This window comes from Bactrocera tryoni, chromosome 4, assembly GCF_016617805.1.
Source record: "Bactrocera tryoni isolate S06 chromosome 4, CSIRO_BtryS06_freeze2, whole genome shotgun sequence".
NCBI classification, from domain to species: Eukaryota; Metazoa; Arthropoda; class Insecta; order Diptera; family Tephritidae; genus Bactrocera; species Bactrocera tryoni.
This window is the reverse complement of record NC_052502.1, coordinates 20478553-20502454: the sequence shown is the minus strand read 5'-3', so window position 1 is coordinate 20502454 and position 23902 is coordinate 20478553. Positions and strand designations below refer to the sequence as shown.

The following is a 23902-nucleotide window of genomic DNA, read 5'->3' as shown; positions in this document are numbered from 1 at the left end:
ATAACAATAGCGCGACTGCTTTAGCCAACGAAGCAGTCAGCCAACCATTTAGCTTGTTTCGGCGGCGCTCGTGTGCCCACCATCCGATCGATTTGTGTGCTTGCGTGTTAGAGGGGCAACCCAATTGAGAATTTCACAAGCATGCTCGCTTACATACATACATACATACTACACACAATAAGTAAATTTTCTAATGTCGCGCTAATAAGGGTTGCAGCATAATGCTTTCACTGGCTGTTGAGGGTTTGCGAATGGAAGTGGCAGCTTTCTAATACGCATATACATATTTGTATACTTATGTATTTGGTATGTATATATGTATGTGTATAGAGTTTTATATAAAAAGTTGTGTCTACCTAGTAATATCTGATATACATACATGTGTGTATGTACTGGAATATATGATTTTTTATACCCTAAACAGGGTATATTAAAATTGTAACACCCAGAAAGAAGCGTCGGAGATCCTATAAAAAACAATAAATATGTATATATGTAGTATAATATTTATAAAGAGCGTCATGAGCTGAGACGATTTAACCATATCCGTCAGTCTGTATATATCTACATATGTACATACATATGGGGGAAACAGTGCCTCAGTTTTTGAGTTATCGATAAGAAATTTCGCACACATCCGATAACAGACAACTATAACATATGGCTGCCATACAAACTGTTCGTTCTTGCTGAAGTCCTTGTATGGAAAACTTGTTTACACGGCAAGGTATCTCCATGAAATTTGGCATAGATTACTTTCAGAAGTAGTGCTACCATATCTGAATAAAATTTTTAGATCGAACCACTATAGCGTATAGCTGCCATACAAACTGACTCATTAAAATCAAGTCTTTGTATGGGAAACTTTTTTATTTGACAAGTTATCAACACGAAATTTGTCATAGATTACTATCCAAGGCAACGCTACAATCTCCGAATATATTATGCAGATCAGATGACTATAGCGTATAGCTGCCATAAAACTGACCGATTAAAATTAAGTCTTTGTATTGAAAACTTTTTTATTTGACAAGATATCATCACGAAATTGGGCATAGATTATTTTTAAAAGTAGTGCTACTATATCTGAATTCTATTTGACCCCTTTGATACTATAAGAAACCACCAGTAGCCGGTATTTTAGCTTCGGTGCTGTAGTAGTTTAGGTATTTCTTTTTTTGATATAAATTTTCATAACCTGAAACCTTGATTTCCATATAGACAGCATTAAATTTGGTACAAATAAAGAGTATTTTCTACATTCCTGCAACCATATTTGTATAAACATATTTTATTTAATTTTGATTTCTTTTTATATTAATTTTTTAAATATTTTTCAACCAATGGTAATTACCCACATATTGAAAAAAAAAGAAAAAACCGAAAATACTCTTTCAACTGCCCAATATAAATATCAAAATATATGTACATATGTATGTAACCGCATTCCTTGACACATTTCAACGCAACTTTAGGCAATTTTTTTGCACTAGAGAGGCATTACTAATCGTACTCGTCCACAGGTGTGAATACAAGAAAGCAGAGACGTGAAAGAACCACATTTACACGCGCCCAATTGGACGTATTGGAAGCGTTATTTGGTAAAACACGCTATCCGGACATATTCATGCGAGAGGAAGTGGCGCTGAAGATCAATCTACCCGAATCCAGAGTACAGGTAAGCAAAAAAAATAAATACAAATAGAAAACAAGTACGCATATATAAATACATAGAGCATAGATATACACATACATACATACAAACATATATAAATATGTTTATTTGCATTAATGTAAGCTCACAGTAAGTTTAGCGTAAAATTAATTCAACAGTCACACCGACAAAAGCAAATATAGATACCAGCAAATAAACACATATGTAGATATGTATGTGCATGTGTGAAAGCAAATAATGCCGGCAAGTGCATGCAATCACGAAGATTTGAAGCATAAAAACATATGTGCCACTAATGTCTAACTACACATTAGCTTTCAGCGGGTGTTATACGACTTCACACTGGTATGCGCCTAAAAGCAGACAACGTCTGCCGGCAAGCAGTTAATGTCATAATCTAACGACTTTGTGCGTATTTATAGCGCTATATATTTGCGTAATTCAGAGGCATGCTTGGTAATTATTCATTTGTAAAGCATTTTGCCTTCTGCGCACCGAAGAGCAAATAATTTCCGACAATTACGTTAATGTCAAAAATCCGGAAAATCCATTGGGTAAACAAGACAAACTGGGAAACTTGCGCACCGCACCGCACATCTTTGTGCTAGAAAACGTGGACTGGCCTCAGGCGGTTAACTGTATAACAGACATACACATATTCATACTCATGCATACATATGTATATGTACATATGTACATACATGTATATACATACATATGTACATACATACATATATGGAGTTCAACTCTTCACTTGCCGCCCTTCAGCCGTCTTTTGACTAGTTGCGGTGCAGCAGCAGCTAAATGTCGCTGCATATCCTGCTGTGCAAACACTGCTTGCATACACACACACACACACATGTATTTAAAACAGCGTGGCTGTCGGCTTGTTTGCGGGGTAAATGCGATTTGTGCCACTGCCTTTTTTGGTATTCGGTAGCCGAAAGCTACAAATTGACTGACAGCAAAGGAAAATCTGCGCTGGCATCGTTGACAATAGCGTCGTGAAATCATTTTTTTTCTCGTTTTTGCATTTCATTTTGTGTGATGACATATTTTCCTGCCTACTTTCGTGTGACAGCCAACCCTCTCGCTCCATTTGCGTGCGTACATATGTTTTTATATGCGTGTGAGAGGAGCTCTGGGCATTCGTGTCGTTCGGTTTGCTTGTTTTCTTTTAATTTTTGCGCTTGTTTGTTTAGTTGTTTAGAGGGGAGCGTTGACAAATTTTGGCTAACAATGATATCAATGGTACACAGTGAAGAAAATTTAAGCGATTGTTGTTGTAGTTTACCATTTGGCTTGATGAGTTATGAATAGAAATACGAAAGTACGAGATTTGACGACGAGGAAGTGATATTTTCTATTTTTGGCTGTTTTTGGAACTTAATAGAACTGAGTGATGTGAAGGAAAAAATTTGGGAGGCGAGATAAGAAGTTCCACTTTAAAAAATTCTAAAATTTTATCAATGAAATTTTTTTCGTTAATGTAAGAATAAAAAAAAAAATTAAGATCGGAAAAAAATCAAAAATAGAAAAACATAAAATTAGAAATTTAAAAAATTAATAAAAAAATATTTTTAAAAGAATTATAAAAAGTAATAATAAAAAAAAAATTAATAAAATAGGTTGAAATTAAAATTGTTAAAAAAAATAATTAAAAAAAATATATCAAAAATACAAAATAAAACTCTAGGTTTTGTGACAGCCTGACAACTAGAAATTAATTAAAGGAATAGATGACAATTTTTCATGATGCAAAAAAACGTATAAGAAAATTGAAATTATTTAAATTTAAGTTTTTATCGAATTTTGATTTTTGAATTTTTTCGAATTTGAATGTTAGTATTTTATATGTATAGAAAAAAAATTATATTTCATCAAAACTCTAGATATTATTATTAGTATTATATATATTTATTTTTTTTTTATTTTTTGTTTTTATATTTTATTATTATTATTTTATTTTTAATTTTTTAATTAATATCTATTTTTTTTACTTTTTTACTTTATTACTATTAATATAATTTTTCGTTAATTTTTTTTAAATGTACTTGTTTTTCAAGAAAAATCGAGTTTTTTACAGTAAAGAAACTTTGAAAATAGTCTTATTATAGCTCTATTATAGCTTAAATTTATTTTTATTTACTTATTATTAATTTTTTCAAACAAAAAAATTAAAATTTTAAAACTTTCAATTTTTGAAATTTCTTTATGCAATTTCGCCCAGTGTAATGCTTCATAAATGCATTGATTTTGCAATAAATTGTCACACGACTAATGTCTCTATGACCTCTGCACTGCTCCGCACACCCCTTGAATGCGTAAACCCCACGTCATATCAGTTTTACGATTTCTCTACGCAAACAACGCCACAAAATTATGTTGTTACTTCCGCCATTTCCGGCTGCTCGTCTATTTATTTAGGCGTGTTTGCTGTGATTTTGGCAACTATTTGCCTTTGTTTGCTACATTTGATACAAACACACACATACAAAGCCATATTTCATATTGTGTACCTTTACATAATTTATTTGTTTACCATTTGAGTAATTGTCACCGTTATACATATGTTTGTGTATATGTATATCTCCATTATTGATATATCACATTATGGTGTAAAGTATACCCAAATGAGTGCTGGCGAATTTTTGCCTTTGGCTCCAACAAACAAGCGGAAAAAATGCAGAAAACAAACACAAAATTATGCAACCGAAAATGAGCAAAATTCTCGGCGTCCCACAACGAGCATCTCTTCATGCTATATACATATATACAAGTATGTGTGCAGCTATTGTTTGCTGAAGAAATAAAATTGATTATCAACACAACGGCAGGCTGTCACGAAAACTAGAATCTTAGAATTTGCACGCTTCCCAACTCATGTTGCGTGCAACCTTAGAACGCTGGCACGTTAGCGTGGCCTGGGGCCAATCATAACTGAAAATTGTGAAAATTTGCGATTGTATGCGTGTGCTGGCGCTGTAATTGAATGCTATTTTTGCTGCAACAATTCCTATTGAAATTTCTGTTGTTCTTGTTGTTGTAAACTTTGGGAAATAATGAAATATCATTAACTGAAAATTGAGATGTCAACTGAGCTCTGCTGTTGGGTTTGTAGATTATTGTTGCTGTTGGTATTATTTGAACTGGCTGGCTGCCGGTTGCATGACATGCAAAATATTGCCGTTATTGTGAGCAGACTAAAGCAAACAAACGATCAGCAAACGTGCAACAAGAAGTTGACACCGCCGAGTGAGTTGCAATCAGATGGACGGACAGATAGGAAGTTTGTTGATTTTGTTAGCGTGATTACCTCCAAGCTGACAAATGCTTTATGTCAATACAGCTGGCAATGAAAAACGGCAAAAAATTTGAGTTGCGAAAACTTTTGAACAAAAATAATATTAAAAAAAAAGTTAAAGCAGTTAAAATAAAAAAAAAACAAATTATATAAAATAAATAACAATATAAAAAATAAAACTATACAAAATAAACAAAATTAAAAAAAAAAAACAACAATAAAAATACTTAAAAAATTAAAAAAAACAATAAATATTTAAAAAAACTACGTAAATTTAATAAAAATAATTAGAAACCAATTTAAAAAAGAAATTATTGTTGTAATAATAATAAGTAAAAATTTAAAATTTTAAAATAAAAATAATTTATTATTATAAAATAAAAACTAAAATTTATTGATACGGAATTGCAAAAAAAGTTATCTAAAACATGAACTTAAAAAAAATAATAAAGCATAAAGCAATATTAATATTTTTTTAAAATTATTTTTTATCAAATTAAAATTTTTTTAAAATGTTAATGTAAAATTAATAAACAAGAAATAATTTAAAAAAAGTAGAAATTTCAAAATAATAATTATAAAACTGGAACTAAAGAAAAGAAAAAAATATTTAAAAATTTCAAAAATAACTATAAAAAATAAGGAAAATTCTTTTTTAATGTACATGCAAAAACAAAAAAAAAATATATTTACAAAATTAGAAACTTAAAAAAAAAAAACAATAATACAAATAGAAATTAAAAAATTAATATAATAAAATTTTGAAAATATCTATTATAAAAAAATTACAAAAATCAATAATAAATAAATTTAAAAATTATAATAATAAAAAAATTATAATAATTAATAAAAAAATAAAATAGAATTTAAAAATAAAATAAAAAGTAATAATAATAATAAAATGAGAACTTAAGAAATGATAAAAAAATATTGCTCAATTTTAAAAATAATTAAAAATGAATAAGAAACATTTTTTTTTTGTATGAAAATGTGAAAATAACATAAAACTTATGAAAATAAAATTGGAACTTTAAAAAATAAATAAAGCAAAAAAATAAGAAAAAATGTCTGAAATGAAAATTGCTAAGAAATCTATCAAAAACTACAAATTATTTTAATACAAAATACCTAGAAATTAATTAAAAACATGGTTGAAAAATTTTTTCGATGCAAAAAAATTAAAATAATTTAAACATAATTTTTGTTGAAATTTGAATTTTTTTCAAATTTCTATGTTAACCACAAATTTGTATAGTAAAAAAATTATACTTAACCAAAACTCTAGTCACCAAAATTATTGTGAAACACATTGCAGTCACATGCAAAAATCGCGCCAATTCATAAACAACAACAACAACAACAACAAAATTGCAAGTATTGATTTTGTGTAATTTAAGGACGTGACATTGAATACAAGCAAAAAGGCAGCAAACAAACAGAAAGACAAACAAATGCATGCATATACAATGTATAATAACAACAACAACAATACAAAAACTGCATATGTTCGCTACATATTGGCCACTAATGACAATTGCAATTGCACATTTCCACAACACTACTGCCGTTCTTCTTCTTCTTCCATTTTTCCACTTCTTGCGCTTTTATTTCTTTTACTTGTACGTCTGCAGCACGTTGCGCCTCCAAAGGAAGCCTTTTAAGGCGCTTGACTTGCTGCCTTGAGCACGTACGCGCGACGGGGTGGTGTGTGCGAGGGTCATTCATGCCACCAGTAATTGTATACATATATTACTAAACATAAGTTTTTTAACATATGTGTCTGCATGTGTGTACGTATGTATGTGTGCGGCGGGAACGTGGCAGGAACAAGTGAAAAATGACACGACATGTGGAGGTGGACAGCAGACAGACGCCCCCCTATTGTAGTTGAATTTGTTTTTCCACTTTTGAGGCATTTCTACAAATGACACACACATACACATCTGTGTATCTATTTATGCAACATGCATACCAACGTGCGTCTACAATTATCAGTTACAACAGCAAATTGTTTTTTATTTTTTTTTTTTATTTGCTTTCTGCATTCCTACACTAAAAATCAATACGCTGGTTTTTTCTAAGGTATCCGCTGCCTGCGTTTTGGCTACAATTTCTCATTTTTCCCTTCACACACACACACACCCATGCGCGCTTTTCCTTAAACGCGTTGACTGCAAGTGACTTTGGCTGTGCTATACTTTTATTTTCTTCATGTTTTTCTTGTTTTTCTTGTTTTTGCTTTCTTTTTGCTTCATTTACCGTTCGTTCTGTGCGCATTTTGCGTGCACATTGCTAGAAAAATATTGAATTACCACGCCACGCAGTCAAATGCATATATCAGTTACTGTCTGCATTCAGCGCACCTTTGTACCTGTACTCGCCGCGGCACGCAGGCCGTTTGGTTGACAGGCACGCGGCAGACGTGAGACATTGGCCTTGACGCGCTGCCAATCGACGACGACGGTGCACAAAAGCACTTTCAACCGCAAAGCGCAAAGGACAAAAGTGCTCTCTACATAGAAATGTCTTCATTTTAGTTATGTTGAAATTCTTTGAATGCCAGAAACTCGTGCTACACCCGTTAATTTTATCCTTTACTGCAAAGAGTTGTCCCTGAAGTAGAAATTTAAATAGCCATTTAGTAAACTGTTGTGTATTGCAGCACCCACATTATGCCCTTATTGTTTGTCTATTCGTTATGACAGCTTCAGCTCTATTCGGATAGAGTTAAAAATTTTTCGTCAATCTCTCAACTGCAGAAGTCAGAAGGATAATTATGATTCTTTGATTTTTGCACAAAGCGGCGACTGTAAGGCCAAATCAGTTCGAAAATGTTAGGTAGAAATGCTCCAAGCATTTTGCGGGAAAATCCGAAGAGAGTATTTTTATTTAATACATATTGATCAATAAATCTGAAAAAAATTGTATTTATTTTTATAAAAATACTAGAGGACCCGTCCACGCTTTACTGTGTCTGATACATAGATAATACTACTACTAGATACCATCTATGTGATTTCTATTAGTTGGATTATAACTATTAGTTAATGAGATATAGCATTTTTGTGAAGCAACTTGTGTTAGTTTCCAAATGTGGATCATAAAGAATTTCGTGTGTTAATAAAGCATAGCTTTTTGGGGGAAAATACAGTTGAATTTGGGCTCAAGGAAATCCACCAATGAAAATATATTTGCTAAGCTTTAAGAGGCGAAAACTCTGTGCAAAGTGGGTGCCTCGCAAGTTCATAATCCAACAAAAAAACGAATTACTGATTCTGAGGTGTCTGATCGATTTTTAATAGAAACATAGTTCCATCTTTAACCATTGAAGTCAAATCGGCAGACATTCTAGTGGACTGCACATGATGAACCGGTTCTCAGGCGTGGAAAGACGAAAAAGTCGGCTGGAAAGGTTATGACAGGATTTTGGGATGCACATCAACGACTGGTTACTGAGCCAGTTATAATCTATTTCACTGCATATTTGGTTGCAGTTATTTTCTGCTATTCCAAATACTTAGCAGTTGTATTATTTTTGTGGAAGAATCTGTCTAAAATTGTATGCATATATTCAAATGATTCCTACAAACACGAATTTTGAACAAAGAAACCCCACCAATTTTCAGTCAAATCGGTTCAGCCGTTCTTGAGTTATAAATGGTGTAACTAGCACAACTTTCTTTTATATACATATCGTCTCCTGAAATGCAAAATAACGTAACAACATTTTCGGAAATTTACAATGGCGTGAATGAGACACGAAATAAAATGGAACATGAGTGAAAAAAATTTTAATATTGGTTAAAACTGGTTTATATCAGAGTGCAGAACTTGAAAATGTTGAACATATGTAATATTATGTATGTAATTTGAAGTAGTGAAGCGTAATCAATAAGACAATCAATTTCGAATTTTTTGTTGATACGGTATTTTGCATTTCAGGTGACGATATATAGATTTTATACGAAAAAAATCAATAAATGCAAAAGGAAATGTATAATTTCAAGAAAATATACAGAAAGAGAATATTTGCAGTCCATTAATAGGAATTTATGTTTTAAAGAGACGTTTTACAAAATAATATTTTGGATTAAAGCTCCCGATAATATGCTAGAGTAAAAAAATTTTGGATGACGCTACGTATAATTAATATGCACAAATCTGAAAATCATATTTTTTATCACTTCCATTTACTTGTATATTCGCAATGTATGTATGTATATATTGCATGTATATACCAAACATATGAATATTTTAGATAAGTAATATTGACTTTTCTTTTGAGAAAAATTCAGTCTTTTTATCCATACTTAGATATTGATCGAATTAATAACTTAACAAAAATTCTATATCAAGTAATCGCGGAGTCAAAAATTTTTTAGAACTCACGTCAACTGACTTATGTATGTGGATCTTAAGGATTGCCTCAGTGTGAAATTTTCAAAAAATAAATTTTTTTTGAAATCTTCCTATTTTTTTCTACGAAAAACTGTCAAAAGAAAGACCTTAAATCGATATCTTTTATTCAAACAGTCGCCATTTTGTCGAATTTCCAAAAAAAAAAAAAAAAAACAAAAAGCTTCTATAGCGCGATAGCAACTTTCCTACACAATTGTGGACATCGTACAGGACCTTTTTTACGCGTCACTTTATCAATCAATTTATTTAACTATTATACACCTAATAAATAAACATAAAAAAATTATTTTGTATTCGTAATGAAAGTATTTTTTTACAAAAAAAAAAGTTAGTTTCAACATAAAAAACAAAATCGCGAAAATCAGTGATTTTTCGGAGGGTTACACTGAGATGATCCCTTAAGTTACATACTTCTAACTCACTGATCGCTAATTTGCCAATATTTACATTTGAACTCAATCTATCTCTTTCTACCATGAGGCGTTAGCAATGCCTACAAGTACTCATAACTCCTCTCAATGGTTAGTAATAGAGGAGGATAGCCGTATGTAGTAGACAATGAGAATGACATAATTTGCAGACATAAATTTGTGTAAAAAAGTAAAATAACAGTGATAAAAGATATAATCTTCTTTATAAAATATCTACACTATATAAACCGGAAACAATTGAGGAAAATATATGTTTATATATTACATACGGTGTGAAAAGATAGAATCTAACTAATACATGACATGCAATGAGATCTTCAAGCGTTGCTCGAGGGGCAAATCCTTTATAGTATAATAATCCCCAAGGGAAAATATTCTAAAGGCGTTAAATCGCATAATTTTGACGGTAATTTCTCGAAATTAACAAGTCGACAAAATTTGCACTCAATTAGGCCATGTTTGCATATGGAACATCTTGTTGCAAATAGAGATCGTCCGCGTCGATTTCATCAAACTCTGGGAAAAATTCGGTCAATATTGTGTTATAACGCTCGCTATTGATGGTAATGGCATTGTCTGTTTCAATTTGAAGGAAATAAGTCCCGATGATGCCTCTATATCACAATCCGCACCAAACGGTAACGTGAATTTGTGAATCTGGGACAATATCCAAATGTAGCATTAAAGTGTTTCATGACGTTGGCAAACTTTACTGAACACACTGACAAAATTTGATTTTACTGAACACACTGACAAAATTTCATTTCACTAAACACACCGACAAAATTTTACATAATTCTGTAGTTATACATGGCCGCCACAAGCTGTCAAAATCACTATATATAGGACATTTTTTTTATATGTGTAATAACCAATTTGGGCTCAAAAGGATAACCCATAAATATACCGTTCTTTTTTTTATAAAAAAAAAATTGTTAATTTCATTGTTCTTTTAATAATATTAATTGATTAATTAATTAATTAATATTTTTAAGTTTATTATTTTGCTATAGCAACAATGTCGTTAAATACTTATGTTTTCCCTCTTCTAAAATGTAAATTACAATTTAAAACGGCATATTTTAATGCTCTTCCAAGCACTAGAAACCCTTTCTATGTAAATAATTTTCGAAATTTAATAAATTTTTACTCGTCAGTTGGAATATTACTACACAGTTACTTATCTATATATCTTCATTATTACATACATATGTATGTATGTACTTGAAATTCGGGTTTTACATAACCGTGAGGCCAGCTTCTATTGATTTCGCAGGTACCTTGTGCTTTTCGTTATAAGCTTTTGTTATAATTGTTAGAAAATTATTTTTTCTATTTTCGCAATTAAACTTATTTTGCTGTATTGTGCTCATTGTTGTGTTTGTCATTAGCAGTTGCATAACACTCTTGAATAATTTCGTACGACTTCTGAAAGGAAATGCAGAAGACAAATATAATGCGCATTGCATAATTCATTTGAGATTTTTTAGCTGTTAAAAATATTTTATAACTTTTCAATTTCTGATACTTATTATATAAATAAATACTTTTGTTTTGTAAAAAATCTTTTTGCTGATTTTTTCATAAAAAAATTATTCAAAATATTTTTAATTAATAAATTATTAATTAAATTATTTCTTACGAAAAAATTAAATAATAAAAAAAAATATATTAATGCAAAAATTATAATTAATAAAAAAATTTCAACGAAGAATTTTAAATATAATTTTTTTTTAATTTTTTCAAAATAAAAAAAAATAATTTTATCTTTGAAAATATAAATAAAATATAAATTTTATATTTTTTATAATTTTCGATATACATATTTGTAAATTATAAATCCTGCATATTTTACCGCATAGATACCTTTCAGATTTAGTTGCTGCACGCATACGAAATTGAAACATTATTTATGCGATTCATGAATATTTATGGGGCATTTCTGTGCGTGCATTTACTTTATTTTCGAAAATCATATTCATAAAGGCCATTCCCACAAGCAAAAGCAACCCCTCGCAGAATATTTAGTGCAAAGCAAAAACTGACTATTTCATACATATATATATTATATACAAACATACATATATACATATATGCCGACTTATGTACATATGACTCTATCAGACCACAACCGCCAAGCCGCGCACACCAATAAATAATAACACAAATCGTTACTGTAATATTAATTGAATGATATTCATCTTGCCAACCTAAAAGCAACACTCAACCATCGTCACGAACACACACATACATACATATGTACATGCAAGCATTTGCCTCCGCATTGCGCACAAAATCCGCAAATCAAAGTAAACTGTTATTCCTTTCATTGCACAGCACACCTACATGCATACATCTAACACACACATGCACGCACTGTTGTTGTTGTTGTTGGCTGCCACAATTGATAGGGCGGGCGCACAATTTGGGCAAAATTAGAAAGGTGGAAAAAAAGCAACTGACATGAGCGTGATATTTATTGTGCGCAATGAAATCTGAACGGTACCCCGAATGCAACGGTCCTTGTTGTTCTGTTGTTGCCCGCATACAAATGTGTCGTGTGACTCTGGCGACCAATACAAATAATGTAATAATTTTCCACAGCTTATCTGCACCAGCGCAGCGCAAACATTTACGCCCTGCCCAATCGCACAAATATACATACATACATATGCTTTATATACATACATACATATGTATTGAATGTACATATATATTCTAGTAACGTAACCTTTTGTATTTGTATTCGACTATACAGCCGCTTGCTGCCTAATAGCGGTGTGAATATGAATTTTTAGAGGGTTTACGCGTGCTAGGGGTGGCACACAACGAGGCCTGCTGGCTGCTGTAACGCCTGGCCATAAATCAAATTTAACCGTCAGGCGCAGATAAAACCGACCCGGCGAGCGAGCCAGCGACCAACCAAACACCGGTGGCACGAACGGCATTTTATATAGATACAAGTTGAAACTCCATATCCAATGCTTGTGTATGTGTGCCTATGTATGCCTAGAGCGCCTACCATTTTGATTTTGCTTGCATTTTTATACCCTGAACAGGATTTGTAGAATTGTCTAGATATACGCAAATTAGTATCGCAGTTTTTGAGATATTGTTATGAAATTTTGCAGACGTACTTTTCTCTCCAAAAAGCTGTTTATTTGTTTGAACTGTCGTTATCGGACCAGTATAACATATAGCTGCCATACAAACTGAACGATTAGAATAAAGTGCTTGTATGGAAAACTTTTCCATTTTGAAGGATATCTTCACAAAATTTGGTATGGATTATAGTTCAAAGTAACGTTACAATCTCCGAACAAATCGTTCAGATCGGAAAACTATAGCATATAGCTGCCATACAAACCGGATAATCGAAATCAAGTTCTTATATGAAAAAGTTTTATATTCGACGAGACATCCTTACGAAATTTGGCGCAGATTATTGTCCTATGCAACGGTACAATCTTCAAAGAAATCGTTCAAGTCGGGCTACTATAGCATATAGCTGCCATACAAACTGAACGATCAAAATCTAGTTCTTATATGGAAAACTTTTTTATTTGTCAAGATATTCTTACGAAATTTGGCACAGGTTATTGTCTTAAGCAACGATGCAATTTTCGAATAAATTTTTCTGATCGGACCACTCTAGCATATGTATATGTAGCTGCCATACAAACTGCACGATCAAAATGAAGTGCTTGTATAGAAAACCGTTTTATTTGCAAAGGGTATTTCTGCTGATTAACCAAAATTAACGTTTTTGCTTGTTATTCTTGTTCTTGTTTTGTAAAATTGTCGCTGCCACGCTTCAACGGCTTGTCACCCTACACGCAGCATTTCTATAATTTCCATTCAACTATAATATTTTCAATTTATAACTGCATTTAAGCATTTTATGCACGTAAGAGTGTGTGTGCATGTGTTGGTACGCTTAGCGCAACTCTTTTGTTTGTGCGCCTGTAGGGCTGCTACGCATTCGCTCGCTGCACATGCACATTGTCAACGTAACCTTATTTATAAACCCACACACATACATATATACATACGAATAAATGTGTTTATATGTTTATATAAATAACGGTGTATATTTTGTCAGCACTGCAGCTGTTTCCCGTTTTAATTTTCTCACTGCGGATTAAAAATGTTCGCTCACTGACTCCGCTCATTGCGTTGCACGCTTGCTCGAAAATATCCAACACCTTTAAATTTTGTAATTTCTGATTTTTATTTTTCGTTTATTTTTTCAATTCAAATATACTGTGTATGTATGTTGTTGTTGCGACCACAATTTGTAAATTATTTCCATCACTTTGCGTCGCGTTGTCACAAATTTAGTGTGTCGTCAGCGTAATTAATTGGCTTAGCGTTTATTATTATTAATTGTGTACTTTTTGGACTGTCTTCCTTGCTTCCGCTATTTTTCATTTTTTTAATTTTCTTTTTCCGAAATATAATTTTATTTTATTGATTTACTGTTAATTGAAATTGGTTATTTGCTGCAACTTTTTACATCACTTCCCAATTTATGCTCAATTGTTGTCCGTTTTCTTTTTAATTCTATTGCTTTCACACAATTTTGCGCTTTTTCGATTTTATTTGAGAAATTATTTCCTTTTGCTTTCTCAGCGCTTTGTATTTCTACAAAAAGACAAAGAAAAAAATTTGTTTGTTCTTTTTTCCAATTCACTTCGCCACATGTTACATAAACTTACAATTTATTGCCGCATTTCGCGCGCCTGCCACAATGCATACGAAAGCTTTTCTTTGTTTTCCTCTGTTTTTGAAAATTGTCTGTTGAACATTATGGCACACCATTGACCATTAAAGACGCTATTCATCACTTCCTTTGCGTTTTCTTGTTTCTTTTGTCACTTATGTCACATAGCAACACTTCATATTTAGTTGAATGTATATATTACATACGTGTGTATGTAGATACGTGTTTTCTGTTTGCACAACACAAGTGCGTAATGCGATAATTGTGAAATGCTTTGTTGCAAGAATACAAATATAAGAATCACATAAGTATATACATACATACATATGTATATGTATGTCTATGTACGTTAGTAAGACCCGCTTGTGTGGCCAGCTTCTTTTGACTCCGCAGACACCTCGGGCTTTTAATTGCAAGCTTTTGTTATAATTGTCAGAAAATTATTTTTTCTATTTTCGCAATTAAACTTATTTTGTTGTATTGTGCTCATTGTTGTGTTTGTCATTAGCAGTTGCATAACACTCTTAAATAATTTCGTATGACTTCTGAAAGGAAATACAGAAGACACATTTAATGGGCATTGCATAATTCATTTGAGATTTTTTTGCTATTAAAAAATATTTTTGTAACTTCTCAATTTTTGAATTTCTAATAAAAACACAAAATTGTTTTCTATTTTTTGAAATTAAAAAATATATTTTGTACTTTGATATTTTAGTATTTACATACTTATTTTATTTTGAAAAAAGATTTATTTTTTTAATTTGATAAATAAATAATTTTGTTTCGTAAAAATCGTTTTTTTTCTTTCATAAAATTTTCTTTTTCGTAAAAAATCAGCAATAAGATTTTTGAATTTTCAAGAATTTTTAATTAAAAAATATTTTTTCGTATTTTCTGTTTTTTTTTTACGAAAAAATGAGCACTAAAGTTTTTTTCCATAAAAAAATATTTATAATATTTATCTATTAATTAAAAATAATTTATGATAAAAAAAATATCAATGAACACTAATTTTAAAAACATTTAATTTAAAAAAAATGTTATAAAAAAATTAATTCACAATTAAACGAATATTAATGAAAAAATTTGTTACATAAAATTTTAAATTTAAATTTTTTTGCCAATTTAAAAAAAATATTTGTATCATTTAAATAATATTGTTTCTTTAAAAATATTTTTGTTGTTAAATTTTATTAATGAATAAAATCAGCAATAAAATATTTTTATATGAAAAAGAATATTTATTAATTCAAAATCAATAAAAATGTCAATCAAAACTAATTTTAAACACAACTAATTAAAAAAAATTATTATAAAATTGTTAACGAAAAAAGGAAGCATTTACAAAAAAAATTTTATAAATAAAAAGTAAAAACAAAAAAATTATTTATTTATTAAAAAAGCTAACCACATAATACATATGAATAATTTATGTTTTAATGTTTTTTATTTCTTTCTGGCTTTAATTGAGTTAAAGAAAAGAACATTTTAATTTTTTTTTGTAAAAATATGAATTTTTAAAATTTCCAAAATGTAAAATTTATATTTTTTCTATAAAAAGTCACGTTTATAAATTTTTAAACATTATGTACACACTTTTGGATTTAATTTTTTATTAAAAAATTATTCGAATTTATTACAACTAAAAAATATTTCTAGAAAGAAAAATTTAAAAACAAAATTAGTTATAATTTAATTAATACAAATTTAAAAATTCTCAATTATTAAATATTGGAAGATAATGAACATTTTATTTTTTCTAAAAAAAGTTATGAAATTTTAAAAATTGTATTTACATACGTAATTACGTTTACAAAATTTCATTAATTTGGAGTTTTTTTTTGAAAAAAAATTATTATAATTTATTTCAAAAAATATTTCCAGTTAAAAGAAAAATTACAGAAAATAAATTTTAAAACTAAATTCAAATATGTATTTCAAATTCTTAAACAAAATGTACTGTGAGATTTTAAATTTCTGATTTTTTTGAGAAAAATTATTTATTTAATTATTTTATAATTTATTTGTGATAAACAATTTTTACGAAAATAAAAATCAGAAGTTCAATGCCTTTGGATTGGCAGTTCTGAGATTAGAGATTTTTATATTAGGGAATCCAGAAAACATTACTAAAAGTTAACTCAATAATCTATTTTTTTCTACGCTTGCCAGTACTTGCCGAGGCTTATTTCGTTGATACTGACTTCAAGAGCAAAAAATTTAACTCAAACTTTGAAGAAATTTCTCCCCAAGCTCCTCTAAAAAATTTATTTTATTTGAATTAAAAAAACTCACTTTATTCAAAAATAATAACAACAACACTTTGAATGAGAAAATTCCATCAACAACTCGTCATTTTGTCATTTTCCCTCACCAATTAACATTTCCACACACCCAACAATGTATCAAAATGCAGCAGCACTTTGCATTGCTTAACACTTACATACACATATACAGCACACACAGTACACACTCTCACATATTTGTCCATTAGCCACCGCAGAGTGTCGAAAATGTGGAGTGTGCACACTTTGTTGCCACTGTGTTTATTTATTTAGTGCGAGCGGCATTGTTGTTAGTGCTAACGCAACTATAATAAAAAAGGACGAAAAGCCAACAACAACACAACAATGTGGTGGGCACTCTCCTCGGCGTCAAGTGTTAAGCAGCAAACAGCAGAGACCGTCAACCGAACGGAAATGGCATTAATGAATAAATTATAACGGCACTCTAGCGAAGAAGGCACATAAAAAGTGTTTTGATTGCAACGCCGGCGCCGCTGGCCGCAACACTGCCAAGAGCAAGTGCAAAAAGTCACGCGCGTGTGCACCGCAACACAAACAAATATAAGCAAGCGAGGAAACAAGCCGACAAACGCCAAAGAGCAACTTGTTCGCAGCCCATTGATGAAGTTATTCAATCAGCTCACGGCTAAAGGATAAAAATGTGCCCACCAACGCAGCAAGTGTATGTGTCTATTTCTGTGTGCGTGTGTGTGCTTGCTTGTGCGCGTGCTTAAGAAAATTGACTCGATTATATTGTTGAGTGCGCAAACCCCACCCACGCCCACACATTTGCACCCTCTCGACTTGCTGCCTCAACATCCCATTAACTTCGGTAACAGTCGGCAGGCGGCGACATTCACTTATCCTTATTTGTTATGCTAAAGGAGAGCTGATGCAGAAGCTTCAAAATAAACTCTGTGGAGAGGAAAAAACATGAAAACGTTGCTATACCCTACACAGTTGCATTTCTTATAGCATAAAAACATGAAAAGAGATAATATCTTGATTTTGATGTGTAAATTTGTATGGCAGCCACATGCTTTGGTAGTCCGATCTGAACGAATTCTTGGGAGTTGTTAGCGTTGACTTGGAAGATAACTTTTGCTAAATTTCGTAAAAATAACTCGTCAAATAAAAAGTTTTCCTTGGAAGGCCTTGCGTTTTATCAGTCAGTTTGTATGACAGCTATATGCTATAGTGGTCCGATTTGAACAATTTTTTCATAGCTTATAGCGTTTATTTGGATAATAATCTGTGTCATATTTGGTGGAGATATCTTGTCAAATAAGCACATTTTCCATATAAGGACTTGAGTTTTAACAGTCAGTTTGTATGACAGCTATATGCCACTGTGATCTAATATCGCTGATTTCGACAAATGAGTAGCTTATTGGCAGAAAAAGAATGTATGCAAAGTTTCAGTTCAAGATCTCGAAAACTGAGTAACTAATTCGCAGTTGAACAGATAGCTGGACAGGGCTGGTGGATCTGGGTATAAAAACCGTAGAGAAAAGTGTCCTTGTAACTGATTTCGACGCTGCCACTGACGTCGCCTGACCGCACGCCCGGTTCTCAAGCATTCACCGCCAACCCACATGCATACATACATATCATGAATAAATGAGCGCTTAAACAGAGCCAGCGCTTGAAATCCTCTCGTTGAGGCAAACAACTGTGCTTTCAGCCTGCTTGATTGTACTATATGCATGTAGGTGTGTTTGTACATATGTATATAATAATATTTATGTATATGTGTGTGTGCGAACGACCGTATTCGTTTACCAATATTATTTCAGTGATTTTGGTCTACTTTACAACGCCAATGCCCACACTTCCTAATAAATATACACACACACACACACACACGCACACGCACAAACACATTTATTGACGCCTGCTAATGGTTAGCATTGGTAAACAACCGAATTTATCAAGCACTCCCACCCAGCAACCACTACTTGAGGAAGGAAATGAGTGCACCACTTACACTAACCAACACTCAAGCATTCTACAAGCCAGACATACACCCACATATACATACTCACAAACATTTATATGTACATTATCACCCGGCCTTGTGAAGTTAACACTTGCTGGCTGACAGTGTGCTTGCCAAAGGATCGCCAACCGTTACTTTAACTCTACTCACCTCACACCACAACCCACCACAGTGCACTTCACCCCACACAATGAGACTTTTTATCGAGTCGTGTTCACTCGAGCATTTCATTGAAATCGGTAAAATAATTGAGGGCGTTTTATTTGACATTGTGTGTCTGTGTGTTCGCCGCAAGATTACCGTTGTACGAGTATATAGTGTGGAGGGGAGTAGGAAAAACGCATTAAACAAGGCGTATCAAATTTCATTACCCTCTTAACGCCCCACCACAGCACATTTTCATGCATTGTTGCCGCATAAAATTTGTTTAAAGTACAACAACAACAACGCGAGTGACACAAACAACCACAAGCATAGTAGTAGCAACAACAGCAACAAAAACAACAACAACTCCGTTATCCACCAAAAAGGCTCGCAAATTGCTCACATCTCATCAACAGCGTCACTATTCACTATTCCACCCACTCCCCCCAACCACTCACCCCACCCTCTGGAACACCGCTGACAAAGGCGAAACGTTGAAATGCGAATTATATTACAGTTTTCTTTGAGTTGGCGTGCCATTGTCAAGTGTAATGCATTGATTTTGATTTCACTTTTTATAAAGGCCTTCGTATTCGCTGCTTTCAATGCGTGCGTGTGTGTGCGCGTGTGAGGGTGGCACCCTTCTGCCTTCGCCGTTGTTCTCAGCCATATTTCCGCAGTTAAATTTGCGTTTAGCTTCGTTTACTTGCAAGTAGTCACTTTTGAAATCATTTAATCAACAATGAAATTGAATTTTAGAATTGCGTAACTGTAATTTGCTTTCAAGTTTTGATTTTTTTCTGTTTTGCGTTGCTGTTCTTTGCTTTTGTCAGCGAAATGCGGCAATTGAAGTCGTTAAATTGACATTTTGCGGATTTTAATTATTTTAGTTGCGTGTGAGTGAACATTAAGCGAATAGAATTTTAAAAGAAAACTTGCAAAACTTGCAAAATGATTTTGAAATATAGCAATATTTTTATTTTTGTTATTGTATATTTTTTTAATATTAAAAATATTTTTTTTTGATTATGTAACAGTCAAAATTAACAGCTTAAAAACTATTTTCGAAATTTAGTAAGTAAAATTTAATCAAAATTTGTAAAAAGTATTCAAAACTATTTTCGAAATTGCGCAATAACTAATTTTTAAAAATAGTATTTAAAAATAAAAAAATTGAAAAGATATTGAAAACTATTTTCGAAATTCAGCTCCCTCAAGAATTCCAAAAAACACGAAAAATATTTAAAATATTTTCAAAACTGTTTTCAAAATTTTGTACCAAATGTTTTTTAATTTTAAAAAGTATTATTTTAAAATAAAGTTAATTAAAACTTTTAGCAAATATTTAAAACTGTTTTTGAAATATTGTAAAAACTGGCCTAAAAATTGAAAACTATTTTCGAAATCCCGCGCCAACAAACATTCCTCAAGCAATTTTTTTTAAAATGTAAAAATTTTAAAGGAAATTTAATGAAAATTTTAGAATATATACAAAATTGTTTTCGAAATTTAGCAAAGACAAATTTTCTTGAAAACACTAAAAATTTAATTACTAAATCAAAAAAAAAGCATAATTTTAAATTAAATTCAATTCGAATCTGCAGAAAAATATAAAACTATTTTCAAAAATCAGGTCAACAATAGCATATACACACAAATCAAAAAAATTTAAAATTAATGTAAATTAAAATTTGCAAAGAATACAAAAATGTTTTCGAAAATGTTGCAATTAAATATTAAAAAATGTAAAATTATTATTTTAAAAGAAGTCAAATTAAAACGTGCTGAAAATATTGAAAACTATTTTCGAAACTCAGCTCAACAATAGTTAAAAAAAAAGAATCTTTACAAAATTTCAAATTAACGTTAATAAAAATTCGAAAAAAATATTCAAAAGTATGTTCGAAAATTTTGGAATTTTTTTTAAATATTAAAAAAATAAAAATACTGTTTTAAAAATGAACAAATTAAAACGTGCAGAAAATACTAAAAACTATTTTCGAAATTCAGCTCCCAAAAAAATTGCAAACAATTTAAAGAAATTATAAAAATTGTTAACTACATCTTACTAAATTTGTAAAAAAAAATATTCAAAACTGTTTTCGAAATTTGGCAGTAATAATTTTTTGGAAATTTTAAAAATAATAATTTAAAATCATTTTAAGCCGTTTTCGAAATTCAGCTTAAAGCAAAAGTTCCACAAATAAAATTAAATTAAAACTTGCAGAAATTATTGAAATTTTTTATAAAATAATTGTAAGCTCAACTTTCAACATTTCACTTTCCTCTCTTTCCTTCCAGGTTTGGTTTAAAAATCGGCGCGCCAAATGTCGCCAACAACTGCAGCAGCAACAGCAATCAAATAGCCTTAACAGTTCGAAGAATGTCAGCTCCGGCTCCGGCTCCGGCTCCTGCTCTACATCGCGCAACACATCGAATAGCGGCAATAGCAACAACAATTCCAGCTCATCCAATGCCAACAAATCGAGTTCACACTCATCGCATTCCACGTCCGGCGGCAGCGGCGGCAATAAATCTGGCAACTCCTCGGGCGCCGGCGGCAATGCGAATAATCCGAACAATGCCGGCGGTTCATCAGCAGCAGCGGCCGCAGCCGCCGCCGCCGTCGCACAGTCTATAAAATCCCATCACAGTTCCTTCCTAAACGCTTCCGCCTCGGGCTCAGCGGTAACGCCCACCTCCGGTTCGGCCGTTTCGTCGCACGCACACTCAACACATCCGCATCACATGTCCGCCGGTGGTGGCATCAATTCGCTAGCGTCCGGCCCATCCGTGGCCACGGTGAATTCACTGAACGCCTCAGTGGCTGCGCATCAAAACTCCTCACCACTGTTGCCCACACCCGCCACCTCCGTGAGTCCCGTCAGCATTGTCTGCAAGAAGGAACACATCAGCGGCGGCTACCCTGGCGGTCCGGTCGGCAATGACGGCTCTTTGCGTTCCACCTACGACACATTGAAGGACGGCGGCGGCGACATCAGCAGCAGCGCCATACATCATCACAGCATCTATGGCACTGCGGCCGCGACGAATCCACGTTTGGTGCAACCCGGTGGCAATATAACACCGATGGATTCGAGCTCCAGCATCACAACACCATCACCGCCCATCACACCCATGTCACCACAATCGGCCGCCGCTGCAGCACATGCCGCACAAAGCGCACAGTCGGCGCATCACTCGGCCGCCCATTCGGCGTACATGCCGAATCATGATTCGTACAATTTCTGGCATAATCAATATCAACAGTATCCCAACAACTATGCACAGGCGCCGAGCTACTACTCGCAAATGGAGTATTTCAGCAACCAGAATCAGGTCAACTACAATATGGGCCACACCGGCTACAGCGCCTCGAATTTCGGCCTATCACCTAGTCCCTCGTTCACCGGCACCGTGTCGGCGCAGGCCTTCTCGCAGAACAGCCTGGACTACATGTCGCCACAAGACAAGTACGTGAACATGGTGTAGAATCTGCTGATGCAATATTGCAACAGCAATAGCAACAACAGCGCTGCTAGCGGAAGCGGCAGTGGCAGCGGCAGCGGTAGTGTGGGCGGTGGCGGTAGCGGAGGTGTTAGCGGCAGCATCAGCGCTTCGTTAATGGGTAGTGGGAGCAGCAGCAGTAATTGTGGTGGCAGCGGTGCAAGTAGTGGCGGTGGTGGTGGCATATATGGTGAGGGCATCAAGCATTTCAGCGGCGGCGGCAATAACTACATTGGCGTAGGTGGGCGTGGCACTTATGGCCTGCACGATGGCAACGAAGACTACGCAATGCTGCCACACTATGGTGGTGGTAGTGGCAGCAGTAGCGGCGGCGGCAATGTCAACAATCGCAGTAACTTGCAACATCAGTATGCGTCCACACAGCAGCCGCATCAGCAGCACCAACAGCAACAACAACAACAATTGTCCAACCAATATCAACATCAGTATCAGCAACATCATCACCAGCAGCCACAACAGTTGGCCATAAAGCTGTCGCCAGGCAGCACACCGCCACCGGCAACAACTCCACTAACAGCAACAACAACAATGACAAGTGCACCGCTGCCGCTACTGCATTTGCCGTCGGCAGGAGCGCCCTTGTTGCCGCCACCAGCACCGCCGTCGCATTTCTACGAATCAACGGATGAGTATGCGTGAGCTTGGAGTTGGGAACACTCAAGAGACATATCCGTTAGTGACAGTGTTGAGAAACACTACGAAAATGCTCAGTGCGCGGGGTGAGAGAGATAGATAGAGAGTTAGAGTGAGTGAAAGTGTTCGAGTGTGTGAAAGATAGAGAGTAGAGCGGAATTATTGCTGTCAGAATGAAGCTATTTAAGAGAAGAAAGCAAGGTGTGAAGGCAAAAACATTTGCAGCCAGTATCAACGAAATATTGAGTGATAAATTAGGAACAAAAATTTCAAAAATCTCTTTAATTATAGTTAACGTGTGTACGTATGTGTGTGTTTGTACAGAATTTCAACAAAAACTTTAAACGAAAAATGTAACGTAAGTAATGTATCTACTCAAATATACCGTAATGCGCTGTAGTGTTGCCCCTTTTTGTTTATTGAAATTTCTATCAATAATATTTAGCCAATAATTGGTGATGAGGAATTATGACTTTTTATTTGTCAGATTTAAAAACAAATTTTCAAAATCTTTTGTTTTCGAACTACATTAAAAAAAAAATTAAATTAAACTTCCAAAAATTTTTGAAATATTTTTTTCGAAATACATTGTAAAAAAATGTTCAAAACTTTTTGTTTTTGAAACACACTGCAAAACATTGTTTCAAAACCTTTTGTTTTCGAAAACGCTGACAGAAAAATTGTTTCAAAATCTTTTGTTTTCGAACCACATTGCCAAAATTGTTTAAGAATCTTTTATTTTTGAACTAAATTTTGAA

The 23902-nt window shown here is 33.0% G+C and overlaps 2 protein-coding genes across 3 annotated transcripts in view; both read left to right on the top strand.

The window, feature by feature from the left end:
- LOC120775565 (homeotic protein ocelliless) overlaps positions 1 to 22497 on the top strand; it is a 52306-nt gene extending 29809 nt beyond the window's left edge. For both annotated transcript variants that reach the window (XM_040105793.1, XM_040105791.1), the window contains exons 3-4: positions 1524 to 1678; positions 21285 to 22497. In XM_040105793.1, coding sequence (XP_039961727.1) covers positions 1524 to 1678; positions 21285 to 22475 — 1346 coding nt within the window. In that variant the 3' untranslated portion in view covers positions 22476 to 22497. The remainder of the gene's footprint in view (positions 1 to 1523; positions 1679 to 21284) is intronic.
- On the top strand, positions 22485 to 23150 carry LOC120773718 (keratin, type I cytoskeletal 9-like). The gene has a single exon (XM_040102766.1). It carries the CDS (start codon positions 22485 to 22487, stop codon positions 23148 to 23150), a length of 666 nt encoding a protein of 221 aa, XP_039958700.1.
- The last annotated feature ends 752 nt before the right edge of the window (positions 23151 to 23902 follow it).